At 38.3% G+C, this 13,081-nt stretch overlaps 1 protein-coding gene across 4 annotated transcripts in view; it reads right to left on the bottom strand.

The window, feature by feature from the left end:
- Positions 1 to 23: 23 nt before the first annotated feature.
- Positions 24 to 13,081, bottom strand: part of BRCA2 (BRCA2 DNA repair associated) — a 37,895-nt gene continuing 24,837 nt past the window's right edge. For 3 of the 4 annotated variants that reach the window (XM_051778810.1, XM_051778808.1, XM_051778809.1), the window contains exons 17-27: positions 11,910 to 12,080; positions 11,258 to 11,609; positions 10,419 to 10,574; positions 8,182 to 8,326; positions 5,234 to 5,355; positions 3,982 to 4,183; positions 3,597 to 3,763; positions 3,373 to 3,508; positions 2,479 to 2,735; positions 1,654 to 1,797; positions 24 to 671 (exon numbers count right to left, since the gene is read on the bottom strand). In XM_051778810.1, the coding sequence (XP_051634770.1) occupies positions 33 to 671; positions 1,654 to 1,797; positions 2,479 to 2,735; positions 3,373 to 3,508; positions 3,597 to 3,763; positions 3,982 to 4,183; positions 5,234 to 5,355; positions 8,182 to 8,326; positions 10,419 to 10,574; positions 11,258 to 11,609; positions 11,910 to 12,080 (2,491 nt within the window). In that variant the 3' untranslated portion in view covers positions 24 to 32. Of the gene's footprint in view, positions 672 to 1,653; positions 1,798 to 2,478; positions 2,736 to 3,372; positions 3,509 to 3,596; positions 3,764 to 3,981; positions 4,184 to 5,233; positions 5,356 to 7,132; positions 7,735 to 8,181; positions 8,327 to 10,418; positions 10,575 to 11,257; positions 11,610 to 11,909; positions 12,081 to 13,081 lie in introns of those variants that run through there. The other variant, XR_007902990.1, reaches the window with a different exon arrangement.

Below are 13,081 nucleotides of genomic sequence, written 5' to 3' on the forward strand. Positions count from 1 at the left end.
TTTGAAATATATACAAAACTGTACATGGGTGGTTAGTAGCATTTTCGGGATTTTTGTCTTTGTAGCACTCTGCGGGCTGGTAACGAGTCCACAGGTTCCTTTGGGTCCTTCTGAAGAGTCTCAGCTACTTCAGAACTGCTTTTTGATGAGTTATTTGCTTTCTCAGTAGACCTGGAACTACTTCTGGATGAAAGATCATCAGATAAATTAGTAGCTATTGAATTGCTGTTTTCATTTACATAATTCATCTTCCTTTCTTCTGGTAAATTATTCATGAGTGCTTGTGTATTAATCATTGCCAGTTCTTCATCAGCAACCAGGTCATTCTCAGGAAGATGGACAGTTTCTCTCAATTTTCTACAGGGCGTGACACGACCAATATTCTGATCTGTCTCTTTTGATGACTTGCTACACTGTAAACCCAAACGTCGTGGGGGCTGGAATGCTTTTTTAACAGATGGAGAAATTACTGAACACATTGGTGTCAGTGGTGGAGGGGCAGGTATGCAACTGAGAAAGTCCATAGCTTTTCTCTTTCTGGTGTTTTTGAGATGGTCTTCACTAACTGTAGCAGGTGAAGGTGTTTTTGCTGACCCTGGTGTGACAAGTTTCATATATGGTGTGATAGTTGACAAAGGGCTTGGATGCTTAATTTTGATTCTAGTAGAGATCTAGTTAAAAAGAGAGAAGTTTGATGTTGAATAGAATGTTCCATTTCATTAGCTTCCTCAATTACTTCCACAAAATGGGAAAAAAAATCCTGATATAAAAAAACTTGAAGATAACAAAACACACAAGACAGATGCTACACAGCAAATCATTCAAACACACATCTAACTTGAAAATACTTTTCATGTCTCATTTGTTTTAAATTGCTTAATATATTTGATAAACAAATATAAACTAAACCTTCAGAATTAAGTATTAGCACTCCCTCTGAAATGGAAAAGGGTTAGGTTTATAAGCATAAATTAGTCCCCAGGAACTGAAATCACATCAGGGTGTTTCCCCCTCCATCGCAACTAGTGGCAGGGAAAGTTTTTGTTCTGACTGCTCAGTACTCCACATCAGAAACAACTTGCCTCCAGCAGCTTTCATGGGAAACTTGAGTACTATTTAAAACAATTTTTGTCAAGACTGCTATAAAATGTAAACATTTACTAGGTGATACATCTTCCCCTTTAAATCCTGGAAATAGTAATCAATATCTAGTTAAAAGGAGGTAAATTCTCTCAACAAAAACAGGAACTGCAGAATGCCATAAAAGAATTTACAGATCAAGATTCTTCCTTCCAGTGACATTCACATCAGGTAATCTTCACAGTGTGACCAAGGAAATGATAAATTATCTACTGAGAAATAATGATTCATTTACTCACATAAAACTTAGAATATTTAAGTATGCTGTGGAAACATAGGCCATAAGGGGAAGTTTTCATGTACTGCTGGGAGGAAGAATGGTCTTTCAGTTCCTCCTGGGGAATAACAGTAAACCCACACAGAGAAAGTGTCTGATCAGTTTGCATTGCCCTGAAGAGAATGGATGGAGTGGACTGAGAAGTGGGACCATTGACCACAACCATCAGTACAGAACTTACTTCTATCCTCACTGCATGCACTGCCAGTACAAACACAGTATTAACAGAAGCTTACCAAACTTTTATCCTCTGCGAAGTTACAGGAAGGAGAGGGGCTTTCCAAGTCGGATCTTTTAGTTAAACTGGGTGTACGCAAGAGATTTCTTTGTAGCAAATTCACCAATTTACTTTCTGCATCAGAGCAAAAGGAGGCTACATTCTGCAAAGGAGAACAGTTTGCAATGCAGAATAGTTGTTTTTCAAATTGTTTAAGTATGATATGCTCACAAAGTATTTAGGACTTCCTTTTCTCATCATAATCCCACTAGAATTTTATTTTATATCAAGTCAACAACTTAGAAGACTGCTGCACTTTCCGTAGAGAGAAATAAAACTACCTTTTATTGTGAGCAAGAAGAAGAAGAAAAAAATTCTTTTGTATTTAAACTTATTTTTCAGTAAGAAATGGGAATGCATTACCAGGACATGGTATTTGGCACTGCTAGAAAACTGAAATAAAAAATAAATAAATGAAATCAACAATCCAATACTGAATAAACTCCACTGAGCAAGAGAGTAAATTTCAGCTTTTAAAAGGCTAGAGGCCAAACCGTGCATGACAGATTCACTATTGACAGATATAAGATGCTTTGCCAGCCAGAGCAAAAGATGGTATTGGTTGAACTGAATTAAAAAAAAAAAAGAAAAAGACATTCAATAAGTCATATGTAGAGTCCTCCAGGAAAACTGCATTAACACCTCTCCCAGAAAATCCCCTCAAATTCAGTCCTCTGTGTATTACTTCTTTTAAAGATTTATTAGTACTAACAGACTTTCTGGTGAAGTATGTAACACAGCAGTAACTAAAAGTAATCATCAAACTAAACATCTACATATTTACCTCTATCATACTTCTCAGTTCATTAAGCTTCTCTTGAAGATAGTTTTCCTTTGGACTGGCTGAGAACACAGAAAGATCTCCAGCCAACAGCACAGGAATTTCTGATCTAAATTCAGATTGCCACTGAAGGTTGCTTGCAGAAATGAGTGAGCAGCAGACAACTATATCTTCAATAGCAAGGTGTCTGAGATCTGTCCAGATCTTTACTGCCACGAAATTACAGCTTTCATCAGATAAGTACACCATAGTAGTGAAACCTAAAAGCAAGAAAAAAGTTTGAATTAAACCTTTGCATCCTTAAGTAAATGTTGATTACCACAATTTGTAGCTATAAAAAAAGGTCCCACACATCTTGAAAGAGAAATGATAAATGTTACATGGCAGCTTGTCTGCATGCTTCACCCATACTCTACACCAATTCCCTACTGATTACAGAAAACAACTCAAAATCTCTGTTGCAGTGGCTAAAAACCAATACTCCTATGGTGCTTTACCTTTTTATTCAGAAGATTATCCATATGTTCCCACCCATGAGCTCCAGTCCCTGTGTTCCACTCATTCCATGACACTGTACACAAAAGAGGGAGCTCACATACACGCACGGTGGCGCTGCTGCAGATGCTGAACACAAATGCGAGAACTCACATCCACCATTTATAGAAAAAATAAAGACAAGCTGTTCTTGAGCTTAGAATCCCGCCTTACTAACTTCCTGAGCTAATAAGCAGAGACAGTTTTGCTTTAGGAAAACAGAATTATCTGCCAGTATGTCATGGTTTTCACAGGTTTTCACAGGCCTGAGGTGCAGGTACAATACCAAGATAACTCTGACTTCTGAAATAAAGAATTCAGTGCTTATTCAATGGGAAGACATGAATGTGGTCCACAACGTACCTGTTCTGCTAACAGAAACTACAACTCCGACTAAATCGACTTCAGCACATGGTGGCTGAAAAGAAGGATCCAACAAACTGGTGAATTTTAGAGCCTTTCTTGGAAAGAAAATCTGCACCAGCATCTCCTGTGATACCTTAAGAAACACAAAACTTCAGTGTTTACCACACATATAGACCATGATACACTTTAATGACACATCTTTATGCACTTAAAGCACTTACTGATAGTTGCAGATACTGAGTTTTCTTTGTTGCTGTTAATTGTATGTTAGTTGAGTCTGCCCTTCCTTTGGACTGTGATGCTGACAGCTGGTAGATTCTGTACCGACTGCCCTCCTTTAGCAATGAACAAATATCCAGCAGTGGACGCCAGATACTCAGTATCACTCCTACCAGTATCAGAATAAGATATATTAGCTGTGCAATACTAAATTGAAGGCTTCTAAACAAAATAAATCCACAACACTCCCTCCACCCAAAAGCCCTAAACAAAACTGGAAATATTAACATGCAGGCTAGAATACTGCTGGGACACTCTTCAATTCTATCTACGTTGGCCAGTTACCATGTTTAGTTAAAAGTTATTTATAATTTTCCAAGTACTAACCTTTATATTTTTCTTGCTTTCTGTAGTCTACCACACATAATTTCCATACAGCAGACACGTCTCTTTTGGAACAACCATTTTCTTCCTGTTCTGCTGACTCTAAAGCCTTCTTGAATTCTTCTTGCATCTGAGTTTGCTTTTTGTCATTCATCAACTGCCTGTAAGCACTCAAAGCTTTTAACTGGTCTTCACTGAGATATCCCTGTAACCAAGAGAAAATGCACTCAGTATCTTTTTTATTAATTAAAAAAAATACTGTCAAGATTTTTAGACAGCCTCTTTAAGTGTTCATCTGTTACAAGCAATTTATTGTTCAACTGATACACTACTAGGACTTGAAATGAGGTATGTTAAAACAACAGGAGGCATCAAGTCTTGACTGGTACTCAGCTGGTGCTCTGTGGTCTCCACAGAGCATTACATTACAAACTGTTCTTATGTGACAATTAGTGAGAAACCTGCTTAAGAGTGCATAACTAAGGTGAATATTTAATATAACAGGCATGCTCTGCTGTTTCATATGAAGACATATTAGGAGAAATTTCAGTAAGAATGAAGGAAGGGTTGCATTTCTCCTCAGGCTGCTGTCTCTGAGCTGACACAGCAATTTACACTAAAATCCAACAGAAAGGTTACTTTTCTGGCCAAGCCTTCAAGACCCAGATGCCTTTACACGCAGCACCAGAGATATGCATACCACAGATCATATGGCTTTATGACCATCAAGGACCCTGACTTGCAAAAGGTAAGGCATGTATTTAATTTTGAACAACTGGCAGGGACTCATCACCTGCATCTTTACTAATAAAGGCATAATCTTAAAAGTCATGATTTAACTAGAACAGGGAATGAAGAAAACAATGACAATATAATGATTCAAACACTTCAGTGAACAGCATGCAAGAATATGTGTACACAACTCTAGATTACGAGATTAATTTAGTGTCCATATACGCAAGACAAAGCAAAGTAATAAAATTACAAGTAACATTAACTTTTAATTGTGCTATATCCTGGATTTTTATACCAAGAGAAAAGTGCCATCCAAACTATTATTAATCTATTTCAACAAGACTTCATTAAATTTTTTTCAAAAATTTTAATATTAATTTATTTAGCAATAAACATGCTGTAGGAAATCTCAAAAGGCAGCAAAAATAAAGAGTGATTTAACAGTTTGTTTTAGCAGGAGGTAGTAAATTGTAAATTATTTCAGAAGTGTTTCAAAATTAGCCCAGTAGGATCTAGTTACCTCCATATAACCAGGATCGGATGCATTCTGAATTGCTTCATAAAGTTCTGCACCATCTTGCAAATTATGGATTTGCTGTCTTGTGACTATATGTGATCTTGTTGTTCTTCTGGTAGTTCTCCCTGTTGGAAAAAAAAAAAAAGCTATCAGGTGGAGTGCAACCAATACACTTGAAAGTGAAAGAAGAAATTATTATGTAAGAAGCATGGCAGTACATAGGCCTTGCCAGAATAAAAATACAAACCACATATACAGGAACTGATATATGTGTATATATACATATTTTAGGAAAATAGCAGAAAATTTTAGGAAAAAAGCAGAAAAAAATCTCATTTATTTAAATACAACATAGATTAGAATATTATACAATCAGTGTCCGCACTTAGAAGAGGGTGGGAGACTTGATGAGTTACCAAGAAACTTCATCAATACTTGACTGTATTTTCTCTCTGTCTGTCACTTCCTCTTCCTCTCATACAGCAGAAAAGTCTCAAAGATACCAAGATCTGGGACAACAGGTCTGCACATGAAGCCTCCTTAGGAGATGAGCTAAAAGCGAAGTTAACTTCATTACATTAAACTATTACACTCTCCTTAGGTAAGTAATTTTGCTGTTAGCATTTTCATTAATTCCTTCAGCATAGCAGACAGTGCTAGCAGACATACAAGACAACTTGTCTAGTATAGACAAGTTTACCAAACATTAAACACCACAGCAAGAAGTTCGTATCAGTGAAGTTAAGAATTATAAAGCCATCTCCGATTTCAACTACAAATTCAATACTAGAACTACTGCTAAAAATCACTGGCAGAGGTGTGCAGTGTCAGCCCATTATGGAATCAGAAAATGGTTGAAGTGGAAGGGACCTCTGGAGGCCACCTGGTCCAACCCCTTGCTCATGCTCTGGTCACCTTCAGCAGGTTGACCAAGATCAAGTCCAGTGAGCTTTTGATTATCTCCAAGGATGGAGATTTCACAGCCTCTCTAGGCAACACTGTTGATCATCCTCACAGTGAAAAAGTGCTTCCTGATGTCCAGAGGGAACTCCCTGTATTCCAGTTTGTACCCACTGCTCTGGACCTGTCATTGGACACCACTGACAGAAGCCTGGCTCCATCTTCTCTGCAACGTCCCTTCAGGTATTTATGTACACTGATCAGATCCCCCTGAGCCTTCTGTTCTCCAAGCTCAAAGGTCCCAGCTCTCTCAGCTTTTCCTATGTCAGATGCTCCAATTCCTTACATATGTTAATGGCCCTTTCTTGTAATGTCTCCAATGTGTCCATGCCTCTCTTGTACTGAGGAGCCCAGAACTGGACACAGCATTCCACATGTGGCCTTACCAATGCTAAACAAAGGGGAAGGATCACCTCCTTAGACCTTCTGACAACACTCCTCAACTTGTTCACCAGGACTCCCAGGGTCTTTTCTGCCGAGCTGCTTTCCAGCTGGGTGGCCCCCAGCATGTAGTGGTGCATGGGACTCTTCCTCCCCAGACACAAGATTTGCACTTTGCTTTGTTGAACTTCATGAGGTTCTTGTCAGCCCATTTCTCCAGTTGCTAAAATCCCTCTGGATGGCAGCATAATCACTCATCCTAATTTTGTATCATCAAACCTGTTGAAAGTACACTGTCCTGTTCTCCAGATCATTAATGAAGATGTTCAAACAGGGCTAGACCCAGTATTGATCCCTGGCATACACCACTAGTTACTGGCCTCCAAATAGACTTCATGCCACCTCTTCACCATCCTCTAGGCCCTACTGTTCAACCACTTTTCAATCCACCTGACTGACTGCTCATCTAGCCCATGCTTCACCAGCTTCTCTATGAGGATCTCAAGGGAGAATGTCAAAAGCCTTACTGAAGCCCAGGTAGACAATAGGCACTGCTCTCACCTCATCTAACCAAGCCATAATTCCATCACAGAAGGTTGTCAGGCAGGTCAAACATGACTTCCCTTGGTGAATCCCTGTTGAATACTCCAAATCACCTTCTTGTCCTTCATGTGCCTGGAACTGGTTCCAGGAATATTTGTTCCATCACCTTCTCAGGAATCAAGGTAAGGCTGACTGGTTTGTAGTTAGTTTTCTGGGTCCTCCTTCCTGTTCTTTCTGAAGACAGAAGACACATTTGCTTTCCTCCAGTCTTCAGGCACCTCTACTGATCAACCAATGATCATTCAAAGAGGATCAAAAGCAGCCTCACAGACATTACTCAGCTCCTTCAGCACTTGAGAGTTCATCTCGTCACCAGCCATTGACTTACGTATGTCCAGTTTGCCTAAGTGTTCTCTAACTTGATCCTCTTTCACCAAGATTATGTCTTCTTTGCTTCAGAATTTCCCATGGTCTCCAGAGCCTGGGATTGCTGAAGGCTGGGATTGCTAGTCAAGGGTGAGGTGAAACAGGCATCCAGTAACTCAGCCTTCTCCATGTCCCTTGTGACCAGGGTCCCTGTCCCATTTAGGAGCTTCACTGAGCTCAGTGTCTTCACAGTCCTGCAATGTTTGTGAGGAAAGATGCTAAGTGCCTAATCTTGTTCAGGTCTACTGAGATACATTCCAGCAGTGCCCACCTCTGGGTGAATCATGACAGTATCAGGTCCTTGAAGAGAATGAAATTAAGAATCCTACAATTCCATAGCACTTCCCTGAGCATCATCTCAATGACAATTTTTTAGTAGCCTGGCTACCAACACGTTCAGGACGAGTTTCCTAGATAGCTGCAAAGCCAAGCAAATAAGCATGTAACTGTTTTGTACGCAGGAAGCAAAAATCTAGAAAAATACAAAAGAAACCCAAAAACAACAAAGAAAACAGCCCCAAATCCCATCTCTGTTTCTCTATCTCGAGGGAAGTTTTTTGACAGTTTCTTAAGATTCTTCTGTAAACGTCAAGAATGTTTTTGTGTTCTTAATAATTATTCTGAAAGAATGAAAGCTTTACCTTCACGCTCTTCATATTCTGCTTGGATTTTTGCAAACAGATCTTCCAGTTGCTTTTGTTGATCCTCTGCATGCTTGGCAGCTTCCCTTTCTTCAGCTCGACTGTTACGAAAAACATATGAACCAGCTGATGTCTTTTCCATCCACTGAAATAAAAAGATTCAAACAAAACCCAGACATAAAAATTATTTTTAACATAATCTAGTTTCATTTTAATACTCACTATTATGCAAAAATGCTTTAAAAATGAACAGGCAGTAGATCATAAGTTCTTCCAGTATAATAGATAAAAGGCAAAAAACTACAGCATTGGTAAATCTTCACTTTAAAGATACACAGACAGAATGGAGCAGTATCCAAAATCAGATGATTTAACAGCTGAAGAAACCATAGCTTGAAGTAATAAGTATCAGTGATGTAATTTCAAAGACAGCTGGATGCCACTGGTAGATACACTGAGACAGAAACCATCAAACTCAATGCTAAAAAGTATACCAGACTGCATTCTACCCAATTTGTCTTTCCACATCAATTGTATTGCCTGTTTTAACACACCAGATTAGATGTTGTAAAGGAACTACAATGTTGTCCTGCTCTTAAACCTTTTCTGCCTGAAATGGTGCCACAGGACTACAGCCTTGTCCACAACCCTGCTAGAATTGGCTTGACAGAAATAGGTGAGCCAAACAATGTCGCTGCTGATGAAAGTAAGTGGTCCCTTCCCTTCCTCTTTGCTGCACAGTTCTGTCTTCTCCCTTGCACTGGCTCTAGTACCTATTTGACCTCAGCAGACCATATCAGTTTGATAATTCAATAGACAGCGGTTCATTTTTATTTTTTTAATTATTATTAGTTACTTACTCCTGGTTTAAAATAAACAATAAATTAAATTAGCTAAGCAACAGGATCAGGTTAGGTCCAGGATTAGCACAAAGAAGCAGCAGGAGAGTACAGTGAAAGCAGGATGAGGAAAGCTTGCAGGACTAATCCTTATGAGGCAGTGAATTGTTGAAATAGGCTCTGCCTGCCTCATTTAATTGCATGCCATGTACCTTCCTGCACTATTCACAATCTAACATATTTAGTTAAGGCTACTGTGATTCATATACTCTGACTCTTGAGGTAAAAGGAGAGAGACAGCTCAAATCTTCCTACAATTTTGGTATGTTTGAGCAAGAGTCTCAGGGTTTAGAAAAGCAAAAAGTACATCGGTACATTAATCTCTTGATACAGTGAGATACAAAGCACCACTCTCCTCCCCAGCCTGGAAACCACTAACTGTGATGTGATTACACATTACAGTTCCCTTTTTGAGACCTAAATAAATGTTAGTTCTACCAGACAGCTTCCATAGTAGGTGCTGCAATTTCCTCCATTAAACCAATGATCTAAATATCAAAGTAATGATCCAAACTAAATATTGCTAGTACTCTGCAGAATTCATTCTACACCAACCAATAGTTAAACAACACCTTAGAAAGAAAGCAATGAAAAAATAATCCTGTTATGTACATGCCAAGTATAATATACTCTGAGAAAAGTTAATAAAACCTGAAAGTTGTATCCTGGTTAAACTGTTAACATTAAAAGGATTGATAGCTAACAGAAATATTGTTTCTTTTTGTGGCTGGAATTGTTATAAAAGCAAGTAGTTGCAGTGTAGTCTGACTGTATTTAAAATGTCTGGATATTAAGTAGTATTTAAAAGATCTTAATTCTATTTTATACCATAATCACACATTGTATTTTCAGTCATATTTTTAATTAATATAACTTAAACAATACAGTCAGCTACATGTAAGAAAAAGTAATCTTACTAAAGGCTAGAAATATACAACTTCTATGTTAGTATGTATGTAAAAATAAAAAAAATTGAGTTTCACTTGTTCTTGGAGCTGAAACTGTCAATGTCTTTTTTCTCCTTTAAAACAAGTGCTGCGCTTTTTAGATTCCAGAACTGAAATCCAATTCTTTCTGGCTTTTTGAAGTTGAAAGCAAAACCAACCAGAAGATACTGGGCGCAAACTCAAATTTTTCTCACCACAGGATACAGTCCTCAAATATTAAATATGTGCACATTGCAAGAACCACTCTTTGTTCATTTTATACAAAATGGTAGCTTTTCTTAAATTTTTCAGCTCTCTATATTATGTCTGAGTTAAAGAATGATACAGTAATTAACTGACATAATTTAGATCTCACAGAACCTGTTAGATTGATAAAATACTTACACCATACCTGAATAGGATAAGTTCTTTGAATAACGACATCAATACACCCCACTGCACCACCCTCGCTGTAAAGTGATGACAAAGGCAAAGGAAAAGGTCTGGGATCCTGATGAAACCCTAGTTTTGCATGCCATCGTGCACATCGAGTGCTGTTTGCTGAAATCTGAATGAGATAAATAATGAATAATAAACTGTCACTAATAGGTCAAAACTACATCCAACTTATTATATCTACCGGAAAGACCATCTTCACACTGACCTCGCTAAGAATATATCACTTTTACACCTGAACATATCACATTTTAAAGGTTTCCTTTCACATTGAAGAAATGTATTTTAAACAGAAATTAAAAATTTGATGAGTTAAAATTCTCTAGGAAATGAGTATCTATGAGACAAGCCATTGCTTTATACCAGAGGAGCAACAGTGTTATGCTGAAACTTCACCTATCTCTTTAAGCATTCTCAAACAAGTCAAAGCCCTCCCCTGCCAGTCCACCCTCTCACAAGCTGGTTTTCCCCCCCCATTCTTCCTCCAACTTCCATACTGTAAGTGATGAATAAGTACCTTTTGTAACTTGGTGCTTAACCAAATTAAGAAGCTGGAACTGCCAAAACACATAGCAAAACTCAGAAGAATTTTGTATTACAAACTTCTCTTCCAACCCTATTGAATAGTGTCAGTGACCTAGTGTCACATCTTACAAAGTGGTTCTTAAACTTCAACAAAGTTCCATCTGTTTGTAAAGCCACGATAACTTTGTTTACAGAATGTGGCTCAACTAAATAGCATTTATCACATCTTTCAGTCATATCCACTTAAGCTGAACTAACATTTTATTTTACCTTTAACATAAGGGAATCTGGGGCTTCCAGTGGCGTACATCCATTCTGAGAGCCAACAAGCTCTGCTCCGTGCACTATGATCTTCTGACCAACAGTCAGCCTTCTTCTATCTAAGAAAGCTTTGAGAGGTGGATCCAGAAGAGCTCTAATCCCATACCAGCCATCAGTAACTTCAATTATTGCTGCTGCTTTTTTATTTTCCACGTTCTTATTGCTACTGCTAGGAGATACAATGGTGTTCAGTGATATTATTTTGGAAACACACAGTACAAGTGTTTTACCTGCTGCATCATCTCTTTCCGTTATTTTTTTGATTGCTGATCGTTTGCTTTTATCAACTTCCAAATCATACCTACAAAAAAGCATTCAGACCTTGTTAAAGGAAACAAACCCCATCACGTTGTTTTCCTTTAAACACAATTGTAGCAAACTATTGCTTATTCAATCTACAATTAAGCACCACTGTAGCAAAGCAAATGTCATCTAAATTTTTGCAAATAACATGCACTATGTTTTTAATACTGCTATGCATAAATTTAACAATGTATGCATTCTACTAAATAGTAAATGCAAGGTAGAGGTGTTAATTTTGTAATTTAGAAAGCATACAGTACCACAAGTTACAGGTCCAAATACAGTGCTATACACATACCTATATTTCAATTGCAACAGCACCATTTCTGGTGTCAAACATCTGTTAGCAAATTCATGTGGGAATGACACTTCCATGGCTGCCAATTTCCATACAATCCATCTGTAGTGATTGTAAACCCAGGCCTCAGATATTAGCTTGGGATCCACACCAGGAGTGTCACAGAGGGCTCTGCAGATAAATGGTTAATAAATTAACCTGAAATCTACTTCAAGTTTTAACTTGCCTATTTTGCCCTAGCATTGTATTTGGTGTATGTACATAGGCAACATTAACAAAAGAATATTTATTACACTGAAAACAGGAAGGTTACATTCCATCACCTGATCTGGTTAATGTCTGAATACTGAAGTTTTGTCCTCATATGCCTTGGCAGCATGTGCATACAGGTATGTATCCTTGAAACAGAGATACTTGACCCAACAGCAGCTCCAGGGACGTGCTGTGTCTGCTTCATGCAGTTATGCACATAGCATAGATGGACTGAGGTGTGCTCTATTCCCCTTCAGCCCTGCAATTTCCCCTGCTTGCTTGATGGGTTCATTACAATCTATATGATGGCTGGGGGGACCAAGAAAGTTTACAGATAACATCAAATTTAGAGAAGTGATGTATTAGGAGCAAAGCCAGGAAGGCAGTGATCCTTCCCCTCTCTTCAGCGCTTGGGAGAAAGTTTCTGTCCAGCTTTGGATTTGCAAGGACAAAGGTGTTGGTATACTGGAACAAACCTCACAGAGGGCCAGTAAGGTGATCTTGAAGGCTAAGCACATGACATACAAGCTAAGAGAGCTGGGTTTGTTTGAATTTAAAACAAGCCAAAAAGATCTTATTGCTTTCTATGACTACTGGAATGGAGGGTTCAGAGAAAACAGGGACATTCTTCCTAGAAGCACACAACAATAGGATGAGAGACAACAGACCAAGATGGAACATGAAAAATTCCAATCAGAAATAAAGGTGGTTGTTTTGTTTTTTAAACCATAGGAATGGTCAAATGACACAGGCTGTCCAGAGAGGTTGCAGAATCTCTGTCCTTGGAGATGCTCAAAACTCAGCTAGGCAAGTCCCTGAGTAATTAATCTAATTCAAACTGTATTGAACAGAGGCTTAGACTGGATGACTGCCAGCAGTGCCTTACAACCTAAACTATTCTATGATTCTGTGAACTCCAG

Source organism: Manacus candei, unplaced genomic scaffold (genome assembly GCF_025592945.1).
Source record: "Manacus candei isolate 608988 ecotype Guabito, Panama unplaced genomic scaffold, ASM2559294v1 h1tg000014l, whole genome shotgun sequence".
Taxonomy (NCBI): Eukaryota; Metazoa; Chordata; class Aves; order Passeriformes; family Pipridae; genus Manacus; species Manacus candei.